General features: G+C 45.2%; 2 protein-coding genes across 2 annotated transcripts in view; both read left to right on the plus strand.

The window, feature by feature from the left end:
- Positions 1–2344, plus strand: part of SMIM34 (small integral membrane protein 34) — a 6836-nt gene extending 4492 nt beyond the window's left edge. The window contains exon 2 of the mRNA XM_007446486.1: positions 1875–2344. Coding sequence (XP_007446548.1) covers positions 1875–2344 — 470 coding nt within the window. The remainder of the gene's footprint in view (positions 1–1874) is intronic.
- A 14116-nt stretch (positions 2345–16460) lies between these two features.
- CUNH21orf140 (chromosome unknown C21orf140 homolog) lies at positions 16461–17456 on the plus strand. Its single transcript, XM_007446487.1, has one exon. The coding sequence runs from the start codon at positions 16504–16506 to the stop codon at positions 17257–17259; it is 756 nt and encodes a 251-aa protein (XP_007446549.1). The 5' UTR covers positions 16461–16503; the 3' UTR covers positions 17260–17456.
- Positions 17457–18156: the final 700 nt, after the last annotated feature.

The raw sequence follows: 18156 nt of genomic DNA on the forward strand, positions 1-18156 counted from the left end.
AAAAAAAAAAATACGGGGTACAAAATGTACAAAAGGGCATCTGTGAAAAGTACATCCCCTGCTCCCAGCTCTCTTCCCCATGGGCAACCTCAGGTACCAATTTCTGTATATTCTTCCAGAGATATTTTACATGTATATAAGCTTCAAGCAAATAACATATCCTCCTTTATACATAGGATCGTATCAGCTATATCACTATACACTTTTTTATTTATTAAGATTTAGTACCAAGAAAATTCTTTGTTACTTTTTATGGCTGCATAGTATTCCACTGCGTGGATGTTCCAAAATGGATTAAACCATCTTCCAATTGATGCTATTCAGGCTATTCTTAACCATTAGTCATCACAAGCAATGCTGCGATGACTAATCTTAAACATACATTGTTTTGAACATGTTCCAGCATATTTTTTAGGATAAATTCCTACAGGTAGAATTGCTATGTCAAAGGTACGTGCGTTTGTAATGTCAATATACCTTGTCAATCTGCCTTCCATATTGGTTGTATAAATTTACACTCTCATCAGCAATTAAGCAAGGTCCTGACAACCCTGCAGACATATCCAATGTATTCTGAGACATCATGAGTTTGCAAACCTGATAGATAACAAAATGTTATTTTGCTGCAGTTTTAATTAGCATTTCTCCTATTATGAGTGATACTGAGAAGCTTTTCTTATGTTTAAGGTCCATTTCTTTTTCCAACCTAATTGCCCATATCCTTTGAATATTTTCTACTGGGGTTTTGGATTTTTCTTATAGAACTGAAGCTTATTAAGAAGTTTAGTGGCATAAATTGCCATTTTCCTCTGGTTTGTCATTTGTCTTCTGGTTTTATAGTATGCAATCACTTTAAAATTTTCTGTGTAGTTGAATTTAGCATTTTCTTTCTTTCTTCCTTTTATTCCACCTCTGAATTTTTGTGTTTCGCTTAGAAAGGGATATCCCACTCTGACATGATAAGGGGGAAAAAAATCTACCATGTTATTTTCTAGTACTTTAAATTATTTCTTTTTTTAATATTAGAATCTTTGATTTATCTGGACAGTTTTGGGGCATGAGGTGAGAGATGTAAACTCACTGCTATCTTGTTTTAATGCTACTTATTGAATAATCCATCTTTTTCTTCCTGATCAGAAATACCCCTTTATTATCTACCAAATTCCAATTCCAACTCTACCGATGTTGTTACTGATTGGTCTTCCTGTCTATGTATTATGTCACACTGTTTTCGCTATTGTAGTTTTATAGGGAGACATTTTAGGGAAAGCTGTACTTGGTTCTGAAGAGCCCCTCATGCCCTTTGCAAAGCCCAGTAAGCCCCACCTGGGCTGTGGGTAAATAAAGCACTCATTCATTCAAAAAATAGTAAACATTTTTCTGGCTGGCTAGGTTTAAATTTCTGGCTAAACTAATTTCCACTCATCACTCTTTCAGAGTTTTCCTAATTAGGAAAACTTTTTCAGTATGCAGAGTTTGTCTGTTTCACAAAGAAATCCTACTGATCTTTTAAGTGCAATTATGTTAGTTTTATGGATGATCTTAGGGACAATTGACATCTTTATGATGTTGCATTTCCTATTCAAGAATTTGGTGTTTTGAACTCTCTTGATTGTTAAAAATATATTGACATGGGAGTTACTCAGTTTTCCTGGGTCTCCCCCATGTATACATGTTATTAAAGTTTTGTGTGATTTTCTCTTGTCTGAAAGGAATATATTGACACGTATGTTGTTAGGCTTCTGCCCACTGAACAGAAAAAACCTCTTTCAGCAGTCCCATTTTCCCACTGATGTAAAGACACTGCTATTGGCTTGGCCAGGCAAACTTCAGCCCAGAATGCTGGGTCTCATCTGGACCTCTCTGTTTCTCAGGGGGTCAGGGAGCCCCCAACCAGACCCAGGCCAGCCCTGTCCTGGGGCACCTGCTGAGGGACCACTTGGAGGGAAGGAACAGCACCAACTCCACCAGGGCCCTGAAGCTTCCAGACGGGACCAGTGCCGCCTGGTATATCCTCACCATCATTGGCATCTACGGAGTGATTTTCCTCTTCCGACTGGCCAGCAACATCCTCAGAAAGAACGATAAATCCTTGGAAGATATTTATTACTCAAATTTGACCTCTGAACTTAAGAAGAAAGGGCTCCAGAGCAAGGCAGCCAAATGCTCTTCACTGCCCGTTAGCAAGAGAGCCGTCCTGCAGCCCAACCAGGCCAGCCTGGGGATAATGTGTGGAAACAGCAGCCCCACACCGAAATCCAAGGAATCCCTTGAAAGTCTAGGCAAGCAGGCCTCCGTAGAAAAGGCCCAAACTTTTTGCTTTGGGGAGCAGCTTTGGATTTAACTGGAACCTTGAGAGAGGAGTTGAGCCCTTGAGTGGGGCTGGAAGAGCATCACTGAGCCACTGGTGGATGGGGGTGTGACCAAAAGCCAGCATCCTGTTTCCTTCTCAGGCTTTCTGGTGCTTTGAGATGAACAGGGGTAGTGGCTTCCAGCCCAACTCAACCTTCACTGGAAAAGCTTGTGCTCCAGGAAAGGGCATGGGACATCCAGTGTTCTTAGAGTAATCTGGGAAACTCTTGGTGTATATGTGAAGATGGCCTCTTGTCATGGAAAGAAGGCTGAATTTGGAGTCAAATCCCTTGGATGAAAATTCAACTTCTAGAGGGTCACATGAACTTTGAGTGGCTAGTGGCTCATCTGGAACATGTGAGGGTTGGGATATATGGTCCCAGAGGGCCATTCATTCTAAAAACTCTGACTGGAATATCGAACCAAAGTTGTCAGTATCAACATCTTCATTTTCAGAAGTTCTTCATTTTCATTGAGATGGTGGGGACCATTGAAAAGAAGCGTTAGTTTTGGAGTCAGAAGAACCAGACTCTAGTCTGAGTTTGACTATTGACCACTTTGTTGTCCTTGCACACATCACTTCACCCCTCTGGACCTTAGTTTCCTTACAGATAAAGTGAGGATAGTGATGCCAGTTTTCTGCCAATCTTACAAAGTAGATAAGAGCTAATGAGATCATGCATACGAATGTATTTTGGAAAGTAAAATAAATATGTAAATATAAGCCCGGTTGTGGTGGTGGTGATAATGGTTGATGGTGGTGGTGATGGTGGTGGTGATTGATGCTGGTGGTGATGGTAGTATTGGTGGTGGTTGATGGTTGGTGTTGATGATGGTGGTGTTGGTGGTTGATGGTTGATGTTGATGGTGTTGGTGTTGGTTGATGTTGGTGGTGGTTGATGTTGATGTTGGTGGTGTTAGTTGAAGTTGATGGTGGTGGTAGTGGTTGATGCTGATGGTGGTGGTGGTTGATGTTGATGTTGGTGGTGGTTGATGTTGATGTTGGTGGTGGTGGCTGATGTTGATGGTGGTGGTGGTGATGCTATTGTGGATCAGGAATAGTCTACTGGTAATAGCTATAAGTAATGGTTGTATTACCTTATTCTACAGGAGAACCCATCTGCATAACAGTTGATGTCCTGTGCTCTGAATCAAGTCCATGAAATTCAAGTTGTATATGTAGACAAAACAGTCACTTTCAGCTTTTGTTACCTTAGACATCAAATGATTCATTCAAATGTTTTACAAATATCTGTTACTTATATTCTTGTCTCTGCTTCAAAAAGAAATAAGATCTTGGGCTTCCCTGGTGGCGCAGTGGTTAAGAATCCCCCTGCCAATTCAGGGGACATGGGTTCGAGCCCTGGTCTGGGAAGATCCCACATGCCGCAGAGCAACTAAGACCGTGTGCCACAACTACTGAGCCTGTGCCCTAGAGCCCATGTGCCATGACTACTGAAGCCCGCACACCTAGAGTTCATGCTCCGCAACAAGAGAAGCCACTGCAATGAGAAGCCTGCACACCGCAACTAAGAGTAGCCCCGGCTTGCCCCAACTAGAGAAAGCCTGCGTGCAGCAACGAAGACCCAACGCAGCCAAAAAAAAAAAAAGGATGGGGGGATATGATCAAAAAAAAAAAAAAAAAAGAGCGAAATAGAATCTTGCCTACCAGACTGATTAATTTAGGGAGATTGTGATTAGCTGAATTTCTACAAGTGGCTTTCAGTAGGCAAAGAGAAAAATATATTTTATACCAACTTCTGTGAAGTTTATCTAGTTTCGCTTTTGGAGGGGTCCCCTGGACTACAAATAAAATGTATTTCCCTGTCTTCAGACAGTGGTCAGCAACCAGCCCCAATGATTTAATAAAGGTTAGAATTAAATGCCCTGCTTTTTTTTTCTTTTTTTTTTTTGAGAGGATGAGATAGACTTCCAACTATTTTTCTTTTTTCCTATTTTCCACATCATCATCTCACAGGCTCCCCAGAAAAAGTGTTGGTTTGTTTATACAGTTAGGGCTGGGCTTCATCCATATATTTGAGATGCTTACAGGGCAGGATAAAACAGTAGACACAAAGATAGATAAAAATGTAATCCACAGTGAATAGGAATGCAGAAGGCACTAAAATGGGAGCAAAACGTCAGAACTTAAGTGAATTTGAAGATAAAATACACACTTTCTTGTTGGTTGCTTCCTCATTATGCATTTTTCTCTTCCTTAATCCAACACCCCCTAATTTGCATTTGGGAATCCATATGGCTCTAAGAAAGCTGAAACTACTCCCAGTGCAAGGCTGAAATAAGAGACCTAGGTTAATCTAATCAGTGCATCCTATCTCCAGCTTCACTGACTGGGGCCAAGCTGGACCCATGACCTAAGTAAGCCTTAGAGTGACAGGAAGGACTTCCATGGGGAATTCTGGAACACAGATGCCCTCTCTTGTGCTGGATGGTGTTAAACACAGATCTGAGTCTGGAATTGCTGGAACCATTTTTTAACCGTGAGAAAAGCCAGTTTTAGGGCAAAAGCCAAAATGAAGAGAACTGAGAAAATTATAGAGGCCAGAGTCCTGATCAGACTGTGCCCAAAGCCTTAATTTCCCACTGGAATGTTTTAGTCTATGGGCCAATAAATTCTTTATTAAGGTCTTTGGAGGTAGGCTTTCTGTCCCCCTCCACCAAAAATATCCTCAATGATACCACTGGAGAAATAATTTCCTGGAGGAAGTGGGCCTTGGAGTGGAATTTGATAAAAAAAAAAAAAAAAAAAAGCAATGTGATGTGGTAAGGTGGGATCATGTCTTTCACAAAGATTTTTATATTTATAGGATTTTGTGTTTATAGGAAAAACACAGATTTGGCATGCTTATGTCAGCTCAATAGTCACTTGCAAGATTTCTCGTAACTTGACCTCTCAAAGAGCATTCAGTGAGATTTTGTTCCATTTAATCCCTAACCCCTGACTCTGACTGTGGAAACTCCTTAGAGGGCTTGCCATGTTAGATATGAGGTCAGGACTGGCTCCAAAGGTATTTCCTAAGGAGCAAAAGCCACTGTCTTCCCGCTGACGCCCAGACAGTTAGTTACATGGGGTCCGAGGACATTTTCCCTGCTTGATCCAACTTTACCCACTTTCTGGGGAGCTGGGCCGAGAGTTTGCCAGGGAGATGTGTTCTTGGGTGGGAATTAGATCCGTGTAGGCTCCATTATAAACTAGACTGGTGGGAAAGAACTTCAGGTATTAAGAATATTTTGTGCAAAGTCCCTTAAATCTAAAATGTTTAGGCTCACAGCAATTAATCACTGTCTGGGCAAAACCTATGTAGCTGGACTAGGAGGGAGAGGTTCCAGCACCACAGTGCGTGTTCAAGTCAGTGACTGCGGAAGAGATTTGCATGTTTCACCAACCCTGGTGGAGACAGGAAGAGAGCAAACTGAGTCCCAGATTCAGACACTTTTTCTTTCTTTGTCCTATAGTAAGTTTTCTCCAAGATTAGCAGATCAGGTCAGATGAAGGCCTTCCTCTGAAATGGGAATTATTTAAAATCAACGTAGAGGGAATTCCCTGGTGGCGCAGTGGTTAAGAATCCGCCTGCCAATGCAGGGGGGACACAGGTTTAATCCCTGGTCCTGGAAGATCCCACATGCTGCGGAGCAACTAAGCCCGTGCGCCACAACTACTGAGCCTGTGCTCTAGAGCCCGCGAGCCACAACTATTTAGCCCACGTGCCACAATCACTGAAGCCCGCATGGCTAGATCCCATGCTCCGCAACAAGAGAAGCCACTGCAATGAGAAGCCCGCGCACTGCAACGCAGAGTAGCTCCCGCTCGCCGCAACCAGAGAAAGCCTGTGTGCACCAACAAAGACCCAACCCAGCCAAAAATTTTAAAAATTAAAATTAAAATCAACATAGAATGGATTTGGTTCACTGTCTCCAAGAATGGCTTCCTCTGGGATTTGTGGCTGATGGTACCAGGGTTTGTACCAAATCAAATCAAGGTTACCACAGCTTTCCTGGGTGATCAGAACACATCTCTTCTAAATAAAAGTCTAATCAGCTCTGCTGCATTATGATTTGTCTGGTGTGATATAATTACCACAAGATTTTAAAAGAGGATTTTAAAAAAGAATTTAGAGGGTAAACATTTGTTAGTATTTACCCAGCTTTTCATAGAGTGGCAGGTGGCTCTGATTCTCAGAACTGATTCTGATTGTCTAGACTTCCACGAGAGCAGAAGAATGTCAACTCACCCTTCAATTAAAGTTAGACTTTCTTCTCCTGGCAAAATTGAAACCAACTCTAGCTAACTCATGAAAAAAAAATGGGGGTGGCGGGGGGAGGATCTGGGAGAAGGCAACTGAGCTAGCTCACAGAATCTAAAGGGCAGCAGCTTATCCAGGCCTCAGGAAGGAGAGAGAGGTCAGTTTGCTCAAGCCCCTCACTCAGTGCCCTCAGCTAGAGAACCTTCTCTCTAGGGTCCTCCCAGAAGATGGCTCAGCTCCCATGCTGTCTCTTTGTGCCTCTGCTCACGTTTCAGATGTCAGAGGACAGCATTGCATTGGATCAGGTATAGCAGGTGCCCACCCCTTGGACCAATCACTGAGGGTGGGCCCAGCGAGTGGAGAGCTCTGACTGGCTGAGGCTGGGTCATGAGCTCCCTTATGTGACCCGAGGGCACTAAGTCTAGGAAGAAAATGCCAATAAAAAGAACCGTTGCTCAGATATCACCCTCTGTGGAACTTTCTTGACTCCTAAGGCAGGCTTGTTTGCTCCTCCAGGGCTGCCATAGCACTTGGTAAACACTTGGATGGGTCAAAGAGAAAATTTTATTTAACAGAATTTCTCCAAGGCTGAGAACTGCATTTGTTTACCAAGTATTTGGTACAGGAAGTGAGACCCCAGAGGCTCCTGAATATGGGTGAAACTACTCTACAGGAGACCAGGAGAAGAATTTGCTTCTCAAGAGAGGTGGAGGGAGGAAAAGACCGAGGGGGTGATTAAGGGATCTAGCTTGATGGCAGAACACACTGAGAAATGTCTCCAATGACTCGCCCACCACCAGTCCCACCAGCTCTGATCTACAATGTTAGGAAACTCATGAAACAAATGCTTGAAGTGAGTGGTCTGGGAGACCATGAAGGGACTGGGTGATGTGTCAAGTCTGTGGCAGGTAGAGTTGAAGCAGCAGGCGGACATGGGATGCTGGGGACAGGAACGCTTTAGTTCCAGTTTAGTTTTAGCTAAACTATCAAGAAGTAACAAAAGTCATGGAGAAGCTGGTACCAAATTTAACCAAATCCCTGTAGAGTGGGTATGGGGAAGAGGGAGGGTGGGGTGAGTGCTTGAGGGGGGCACCTGAAAACTTGGTCCATCTATTAGAGCACTTATCACATAAGACTACAAATACTGCTCTGCAGTCTGTGTCCCCCACCGACGCATGAGAATATGATTTTAGAAGTAAGGACAACATCTTATTAATTTTGACATCACTCACTCCTTGCAAACACACAATTAGTATTTGCTGAATGAGTGAATGCTGCAAGTGTGTCAACTTAGTTATTTACAATGGGTGCTATTCCATTTGGGACAGTAGGTACTAACAATTTTCTCTAGGCACTTTCTCCTGGTGGAAATGTCCAATCCTCAGACAAAATATAATGAGCATGGAATTTGCACAGGGGACTGGTTGTCCTTAAGGTCTGCTTTCAGCAAGCAAAGGGAGTTGGATTATTACTGTTTATAATCTCTCTCTATGTTTACAAAGTACACTTATCTTTCTATCTTATTTCGGTCCTTATAACAACCATGGGGGGTGGGCCAGTTCCTGGTTTTGGCCCTGATGGCTCCCTTTCCACCCATAGGCCTGACTCACTAGTCTCTCTTCAAGCCAGCTCAGATATCCTCTCCTCTAGAAAGCCTTCTCCCCTTGCCCAGTCTCCTATAGATGTGCCAAAACAAATAGCAATATTCATTTAAAAATAATAACAGCTAAAATAAAAGGACTTGGTGTGTACCAGTTGCTAAATGTTCTACATGTATTATCTCGCGTGCCTGTTACCCATTCTCTGCATCCCCAGGTCCTATGCTGCCTCTATGCTAACACCCACCAATGAAGCTAGAGATAAACCATGCAGTCATTTGAACAGAGGAAGTTTCATATAAAGAATTATTAAATGACAATAGGGAAGAAACTATGAAGATGTAAAGAGAACTCTAAAGCATATCCAAGGTCTGAGGGAGAGTGCCCAGGGAAGGACAAACTTGGAAGGGGGTCCCCTCCCTAAGGCTGAGGTGCAGACCTCGTTAGAGAAGGTATGGGTGCAGCCACTGGGTGGTGGAGAGGTTCACAGGGTTGCCTGGGCCACAGTCTCTGGGCAGCAGTTAACAATTTCCCTGGCCCAGCAGAGCCAAGGCTGATGAATGGGTGCATAAAGAGAATTGGGGTATAGGGAGCCCACTCACGGGCAGGGTACCACATAGTCTGTTGCACACTGCACCACGATGGGAAGGCTGCAGAAAACAACTGCCCAGGACAGAGGCCAGCACAGGCTAGTTGACAGCCAGTGGGGGAGTTAGGCCATTGGTAGTGTGCTATGGACTGAAAGTTTGTGCTCCCACCCCCAAATTCATATGTTGCAGCCCTAATCCCCAATGTGATGGTATTAGGAAATAGGCCTTTGGGAGGTGATTAGGTTTAGATGAGGTCATGGAGCCCCTACCATGGGATTAGCGTCCTTATAGGAAGAAAGACACAGGTCATGCACTCTTCGTAAAAGAAGCATGTATAAAGTGTGGGTGATTCAGGACAATGTGTTACAACAGAACTGAAAAATTGATCAATAAACCTCAGATCAGAGCAGAAAAAGAAATTTATGTCATCCACCATCAGCATTAGCAATATAATGCAACACACTGGAAAATTTAATGAAGTGAAACCAACAAGTTGATGAGCCTCCAATAAAAGTCATAAATGTCAAATTAAGCCACATCATTTCCATGACATGGATTTCTGTGTTGCTCTCATGTGTGCACAAATCCTGAAGTTCTTTGGAGAGTATTATTATTGTAATTATTATTTGCTGGGGAGATGCTGAGCTGTCTGCCCCCGAGTCGTATTCCTCCTGGGTTGTTTGAAACCATGATTGCCTCATGCCTTCTGCCCTAAGCTGCCACCAATCCCAGACAAGCACTTTCGTGCATTTGTCTCTTTATCATCAGGAAGTGCAGAGGGGAGCCTCTCTAGGCCAGGCAGGCCCTTTGCCCCACACCCCCTGCCTTGTAAACCCACTTAGCACAAGTTATATTAGGAAGTTTAATTAGCAGAAAACGAACAAGTGGGGGGGTGGTCCCAGCTGGAGCCCAGGGGACATCAGGTCCCCTGCTGGGGTCAGATGTGTCTGAACAAGTGTCAGCGAGGCTCTTTGCATGAAGGACAGAGGACAGATCTCCTCCTGGGGAAAGAGAGATGAGAGAAGTAAGGTTGGGCCCCTCTCAGGTCCTGAGGGCCCAGAAGTCCTGGCAAGAGCCCCAAGATTTACTGGGGGCTGCTTATGTCACAAGCACTCCCTGAACCATGCAGTGGCTGGGGGGGTGGGATGTGCTGATTGGCTTAAGCTTGGAGCAGGAGTTGACATGGGCTTCCTCCAAAAGAACCTGAGCTTCATGGGAGACAGGTGAACACTGGAACCGAACTCAGGGCACCGTCAGGGAGCGGGGTGGGGGGTGGTCGGGAAAATGGAAGCAGGGAGGCAAATGTGTCCATTAAAGGTGCCGTAGGAAGAGAGAAAAACTAACATTTAATGAACACTACCAAACGCTGGGTGCCTTGATGTACACTAGCTGGGTGATCCCTTTATAAACACCACGAGGTGCGTGCTATCTGGGAATTGAGGTGCAGAGAGGCTAAGAAACCTGTATATTGTCAAACAGTGGGCAAGAAGTTCAAAGCTAGGTCCATGTGATATTTCTGTGAATTATTTGTCCAAAGTATACCTTTATTTTCATCCAAGGTTAGGAAAGAGAAGGCTACTGGTTTGGGCTAGGTTCATTTCTCTCTCATGCCCCCTGCACACGGTGGGTTGGCTGGGGCTCTGCTCTGTGTCATTACTGTCCTTGCTCTGAGACCCAGGTTTCTGGAGCAGCCACTGTCTGAAACATCTCTGGTCTTGGTGTTGAAGGGAAGAGCTCCAGAGAGTCTCACCTGGATGGTTAAATGCTCCAGCCTGGAAGAGATGCACATCACACCTGCCTACCACTCATGGGCTAAAGTAGCCCAGGATCCTCCCAACCACAAGGGGGTGGGGAAGTGCCATCCTACCCTGTGCCTGGAAGGCCAGAGCCAAACAATCCAGGAAAACTACCAATGGCTACTACAGAATTGAACCAGATCCCAGGTTCTCAAACCATGTGCTAAGGACTGAATGTTTGTGTCCCCTGCAAAGTTCATATGTTGAAATCCTAACCTCCAATGTGATGTATTGGGAGGTAATGAGATCATAAGGGTGGGGCCCCCATGATGGGGTTAGTGCCCTTAGGAGAAGTGACCTGAGGGCTTGCCTCCTCCAATTTCTGCCCTCTTCATGTGAGGAAACCCTGAGTTAATGACTGTCTGAGGGCCCAGGGAGTGGGCCCTCACCAGACACTGTATCTACTGGGTCTAAGGCACCTTGATCTCAGACTTCCCAGCCCCCAGAGCTGTGAGAGATAAATGTCTGTTATTTTTAAGCCCCACCTGTGGTAACTTGTTACAGCAGCACAAAGGGACTAAGACTCCTTGTTCCACGGAGGTTCCTCGGGTCTCCACAGGAGTGAGGAAAGGCCAGTCCCATTCCCTACATTCTATCCTTTTCATTCATATAAAACTCAAACCTTTCTACATTAAAAAGAAACCTATAAATTTTATGTGAGGGAAAAAAAATTGTTCTGTTCTGTTCTGTTCTGTTAGTTTAAAACTAACTCTGGGGTCCCCACCAGGCTCTGATCAGGCCTTGCTCTCAAAAGGGGGTTTCAACTTGGCCTCACCTTAGAATCACATAGAAGTCTGTAAAAAGCTTGATGATGTCTGGGGCTCGCCCCAGACCAATTCCATCAGAACCTCTGAGCTCGGGGCCCAGGCATAAGCAAAGCTCCTCTGACAGTTCCTCAGTGCTGTTCCAAGCAGTGTCAGGAAGCCGCTGAAGCCCTGAGGGCTGGTTCTTGTCTTCCAGGTGAAGGCGGGAGAAGCTGGGGGTGGGAGAATTGCCTCCATTAAGCAAGGCAAGAAGCGAGCTGAGGAAGGTTGAAGAGAATTTGGTGATTACCCTGATGGTTCCAGCTCCGTCCCAGCGGCGGGGAGCTGGGGATGATGTGGCCCATGGGCCGTGGGAGGAGTGCCCAGCGCGGGTGCTGTCACGCTGGGCTGGGCCTGAGGAAGGCGGCCTCTCTGAGCACTGCTGCTCTGCTGCTGAGAACACAGGAAGCGCGTCCAGAGCTGCATGTCCTCCCACAGGCCCAGGTGTTCAAAATTCACACACACAACACCGTCCACACACACTCACGCAGACACACACATTCACACACACATCTGCACACAACACACATGCACAGCATACCACACACACATACACACTCACATGTGTAAATCTACCCCATATATACACCTCACACACACATACTTCCACACACGTATACACACTCTACACACACACACTCTTACATCCATACTCACATGCATCTTTTTTGTTTCACAGGAAAGAGAAAGATCACATTTTGGGGTGAATGAAACTCCTCCCTTGCCTGGTCCAATTCTCTCATCCTACGTGTGACGAAAAGCAGCAGTGAGCAGGGAAAAGGCGTGTGAGAAGTCCCCCCTTGGTTCTGGTCAACTCTCCTTAGCTCTAGAAAGTATATTAGAAGGATTCTTTTTGTGTGGAAAAAAGGTGACTGGTGGTTCCTCTCCTGGTTGGCAAAGAGAAGAGAAGGGGCACTTTTGTCCTCTCTTCCCAAGCGACTTGTCTCCCAAGCGGGGTGATAATCATTCCAGCCCCATGGGTCGCCGCGAGGATTAACCAAGATGCTTCACGTTGAGGGACCAAGGCTGTTTCCGGCACTAAGTGCTCTAGAACAATATCATCACCCCCAGTCACCGACAGAGCAGGGGCTTCGTGACCTCACTTGACAGACATGTCTCATTGGGGGTGACACTCCAACAGCGGGTTGTGGGACAATGAAAAGTCCGATACACACGTGTACACACACACACACACACACACACACACACACACACACACACACACACACACACACACACACACACACACTCAGTGGTGGATCGTCTGCTGAGCAGTGAATTTGGGTTTCTTCCCAGCAGTTTTTCCTTCCTGCCCTGCCCTTTGTAGGGGTGCTGGGCCCTGTGCTCGTTGCCCTGGAGGAGATTCAGGGTGACAGGGCGAAAGCCTGAGGGCAGGCCCTCTTCCCCTGTAGCTGAGATTGTGCTACTTGTCCTGCAGAAGGTAGGGGAGGACAGGGCTGCCTAGAGGAGAGAATGGGGGCAGAGCAGTAGCCAAGCCTGGGGCCAGACAGAGCATCTTGGGTTGGGGGAACTGCGGGGTCCTCAGCCTATTCACTCTTGGTCCCCCTGGAGTTGGCTGGGTCTCCTGGGGCAGTGGCCTTGGGCACACACCTCGGCGGGCCGGATCCTAGCCTTGAGGTTGTTAGCCCCAGCAGGACTGCAGGGCCTAGGTGCCGGGACCACAGGGTTGGACGCAGGCACATCCGCATGTGCCCACAGTGAGCAGCGGGGAGGGATGGCCTCAGCATCCTGCCAACGCTCTGGCCTTGAGGGTGGGGTAAGGAGCCTCTACAATGCCCAAGTCCAGTGTGATTGATTTATATCAATAAGAGACCGTCTTACAGAGTGAAGAAAGTCAGAAAGAAAAACAGATATTGTATATTAACGCATATATGTGGAACCTAGAAAAATGGTACAGATGAACCAGTTTGCAGGACAGAAATAGAGACGCGGATGTAGAGCACAAACGTACGGACACCAAGGGGGGAAAGTGGCAGGGGGTGGTGGTGGGATGAATTGGGAGATTGGGATTGACATATATACACTAATATGTATAAAATACATAACTAATAAGAACCTGCTGTGTAAAAAAAAATAAATTAAATTCAAAAATAAAATAAGCATAATGTTTCCTGCACAACCAAGTTTGTGCAATAAGACTCGGAGTAGCACATGTAAACACACATCTGCGTACACGTGCGGCAACTCTTTTAGTTTATGGGATTTGGTGGGGGGAGGTTACGGTTGGTGAAACCAGTTTCCAAACGTTCCCCCTTTTTGGTGACGAGCACAATTTGTGGCAGGTGTGCCAAAAGAACCACACTAATACTTATACACTGAGTTAAGATTTCTGTTACTCTCCGTCTTTGAACCGAACAAACTTGATCTCCCAATTATACAAAATTAATTTCAATGAATTAAGCATGTGACAGCATTCTACCTTAGAATATCCATTACCCAGAAGAAAGAAGTACAGAAGTGTTTTCTAGAAAAGCAGATAGTAGTGACTCTTAGGGCCAAGGGAGAAGGTTGTGACTGGGAAGGGGTGTGGGGTGTGAGGCTTCTGGGAAAGCAAGGTTCTATCTTGAGTCCCGGGAGGTACTTAAAAGGTGTCGCCTTATAAGTCATCAAGGAGACATATACCTACTGCCTCCTGGTGGTCCTTCTGCCACCCTGCACATTCTCCAAAGTGGGACGTGACCCAGGTGAAGCTTTGTTCTTTCTCCCAAGCCCTTAGTATCTCCCAACAGAGCCTGAAGTCAAGAAGGGGAAAGCCACAAGGCATAGCATCAGGGGAAGGAGTGAAGGGAAGGGTTCTCTGAGCTTCTCTGGCCGCCCATGGTGCAATGCTTTGCTTGAGTCCAGACCCCACCCACTTTGCTGCCTGGCAGGCTACTCCTTGGTCCTGCCGGATGCAGGCTTGGCCTCTCCCTGGGCCAGTGAGGGTGGATGCCTGTGGTCTTTGTTGGCTTCCTTTCTGTCAGGCTGGACAAGATGTCCCAAGCTCATCTTGCACATTTCCTTCCCCAGACCTACAATCAAAGGACCCCTGATTCCTTCAGTAGGAAATAATATTGAGAGACCATAATCTGGAGGGTAGGAGTATACATTGCTACTGAGTTTGTTTGTTTGTTTTGGTTTCTGACATGATAAGCAGTGCGGTTCATTAGTTTCCGTTTTCTTGCATCTTTTAGAGATCACTGTGTTTTAGTTTTCTTTTTTCACTCTTGTTTTTTTAAAAAAATGTGAAATGTTTACATTTTCTAGTCAAAACTATAAAACAAGATACATTCAGAAAAGATGTCTCACTTTTTTTTCCTCCCTCCTGTTCTATCCCTTCCCCTATAGGTAAGCATTTTTAATTAGTGTTAGGTTTATTCTTCTGTTGTTTATATTTGAAAATGCAAGCAAGTATGTATATTCTTTATCATTTATACACACACATATATCTGCACAAAGGTAACATTATACATTTTCTTCTACACTTCTGAGCATGTTTCTCATATCCATACACAACTGAAGACTGGATGAGAGAGAAGCAAAGAATTGTTGTCTTGGAATTGACTTCATTGTATTACATAATGTTTTCACATCGCTCCAGGCCACAGGGTCCTGTGGGAGAGGAGGCAGAAAGGGGTGTCTGAATGGGGGTGGGGGGGGGGCTCTAGGACCACCATTACCACTTCAACCGAGCAGCCACACGTCTACATATTTAGCATCCATATCAAATTTGGTCTGAAAATGGTTCCTGCCACCAGAAGAAAAATTCTAAGAGAAAATGTCCACAATTATCAACCCAAACCCACTGATTCTAGCCTCTGAGAAAGTTGCTTGGAGAGCACAGGCTTCATGTTAACTTTACTATGCTAGGTTAGTCTTACTGTCTGGCATTGCCTAAACTTGATTCCCAAGAAAACTTTGTGGGAAGAAATTCTTCATCCACTCAACAGTAGAGAAAAGGACCCAATAAATCAGTTTGTCCACATCTTCATTTGAGGGAACCCATTATTCACATTTATGAAAGATCTTTAAGGAGACAAGAAAATACAGAGGAAATTAAAGAGGCTGCTAGAGTTTGAAGCAAACTATCATTTTGCCTTAAGTATATAAAACTAAGGTCCTTTGTAGATGGGGTATGAAATTAGCTCAAGAAATGGCAGCCCCAGCGAAAGACAGGTATGCAGGCTGACTTTCTTTCGCTGTTCGCCATACCCTTTCTGCCACCTGGAAAAACCACTCTTGATTGTGAAAGTGGACAGGCAGCAGGCACAAAGTCCTTGTGTACACAGACATAAACCATATATGTGTCTAGGCCTCACCGGACACATCATGACTGTACCCCTGGGGCCTGGCACAATGCCTGGTGTATAGTAGGTGCTCAGAATAGTTGAATGAACAAACATATTACACTCCATCCTCATGACCTAAATGGAAATGAGTGAGGAACTTGGCTCATCACTGTTAAAAGGTTGCTTTAGGGGCTGAATTGTGTCTCCCCCAAATCTCATGTTGAAGCCCTGACCCCCAGGACCTCAGAATGTGACTATATTTGGAGACGGGGTCTCTAACGAGGCGATTAAGGTAAAATGAGGTCATATGGGAGGGCCTTAATCCCACAGGACTGGTGTCCTTATAAGGAGAGATTAGGACAGAGACACGTGGGCACACAGAGGAAAGGCCAAATAAGGACATAGGGGGAAGGTGGCCATCTGCAAGCCAAGGAGAAAGGTCTCAGGTGAAACCAGACCTGCTGACACCTTCATCTTGGGCTTCTAGCCTCCAGAATTATGAAAAAATAAATTTCTGCTGTTTTGTTACGGCAGCCTTAGCAAACTCATACAATTGCCAATCTCTCTCCAGACCTACTACAGATGCAATGTCAAAGTAACATCTTGGATGGCTTGCCATTCCCATTCCCACATCATATAAGCCAGAAAGGAATTGTTCTGAGTGTGTGTTTCATGATGCTTTGAAATCTAAAGTGCATCTATGGGACCAGCTCAGCTGTAAGAAAGCCCTTTATGAGGTCATCATCCCAGGCTTGCCAGATCTCTGCAGATGGAGACACTCAAGCTTTGAAAAACACTTGAAGAGCTACCATGCCTCACTTTGCAAAACCTCTTTTAAGAAACATTATTATCAGAAATCTATTCAATAGCATGAAGAGGAAGCAATGTCTCCAGTATTTGAAAACCCTGAGAACACTGCAATATGATGGGTTTACAACTGTATATTTTGGGGAAACTGATATCCCTGAGAGTCTTGTAACAGGGGAAGATTTTAGTGATGGCTATTTCATGCCAACTCCAACTTGGTGTATTGTGCATGCCGGTGGTAGTCAAGGATGGATGCCTTGGAAATATCGGATGTTCCTAAGGGATGAGTTATGCATCAAACAAGAAGACAGCCTCTTCTCTGAGTTCTGTGATGTGGCAAAGAAGACCTACGGGAAGTGCACCATTGTGGTCAAAGAGAGAAGGCAGCAGGATGAGATGAAGCCAAAGGAAGACAAAGAATCCGAGGCCCAGGCCCATGTCCCATCAGTCATTAACTTAACGAACATCACATGCTGTCCTGAGGTGGCCAAGTCCTATGGCCATAAACTACTCTCTCTGCCTTCCCCTTACAGTTATCTGAACCCTCTAGACTCAGCCTGGTCTTCTCTGAAATGGTTTATCATCAATAACAGAAAGGAGTTTTGCTTGCAGTCCACTGATGGTGTCTATTCTTACCAGTATATACTCTTCAGTGATTTAATTAGCAAAGGGATTGAAAGGATAAACCCAAGCAAATGGAGAACACTAACTAACAAAGTACAAAGATGGGAAAACTACTATCTTGGTAAATTTTCTTAAGTGCGATTCCTCTAACAAACAGCAGGGCTGTGCTGTGGGCATGATCTTTACCAATTCTGTTGGGTTTGATTCTGGACCACTGCAGCCAAAGATACTCCAACAATGACCTCCACAGGGATGCTGTGAGGACTGCTTCCTTAGGGCATTGGCAAAGTGCTTATGGTTTGCTGAAGGTTTCATTAAATCTTGTTGGTAAATTAGTGATCTTGACTTTCATCTGGTTAAGGCCACTCTGAGGGCTATTATGTCAGTGAGAGGATGAGAGTTAACCGAGCCCAAAGGAGCTTGGAAGTGAGCAGAGATGAACAGAGCTAAAGGTTGTGTGAGGGAAAAAAGAGAACCAAGAGCGTTGGTTCTGAAATTAACTAGTGTGCCTACCAGTTTCAGTCCACCAAAATAATCCACAGGGAGCCGGCTTGCCATCAACAGATGTGGTCCAGATGGTGGCTGAATAGGCTCTTACCCTTCCATTGCTTGAAAGCAAGGAGGCAGAGGGTGAGCAAGAGACATCCAAGGAGGTGAAACCCCATCCAGATCCTCCAGGCAAGTTGGTGGTCCCCATAAGGAACCTGGAAAGCTATGACAGTGATTGGTTCAAGTTGGACTTGGTGGGTGAACAGGTGACGTAAACAGGAGGGTCTACAGAACCCATTTATCCAATCCGTCTCCCATTCCAACTCCAAGAATCCCAACGGGAGGTCACTAGCCTGTCATGCAGTTGTATCTCGGGGCCCTGGTTGCTGAGCCACCTGTGGCTGGTACAACAGCACCCTAAAGTCTGGGGCTGCTGCTAATTGTGGCTGTAAGGATTTGTGGTGGTATTTTTCACTTTTATTTTTTAAAAAAGCCCTGCCTCCTATTAAACATATCACAAAATTCACTCTTGTTTATGTATGT

Source organism: Lipotes vexillifer, unplaced genomic scaffold (genome assembly GCF_000442215.2).
Source record: "Lipotes vexillifer unplaced genomic scaffold, Lipotes_vexillifer_v1.1 scaffold1549, whole genome shotgun sequence".
In the NCBI taxonomy this organism is placed as follows: domain Eukaryota; kingdom Metazoa; phylum Chordata; class Mammalia; order Artiodactyla; family Lipotidae; genus Lipotes; species Lipotes vexillifer.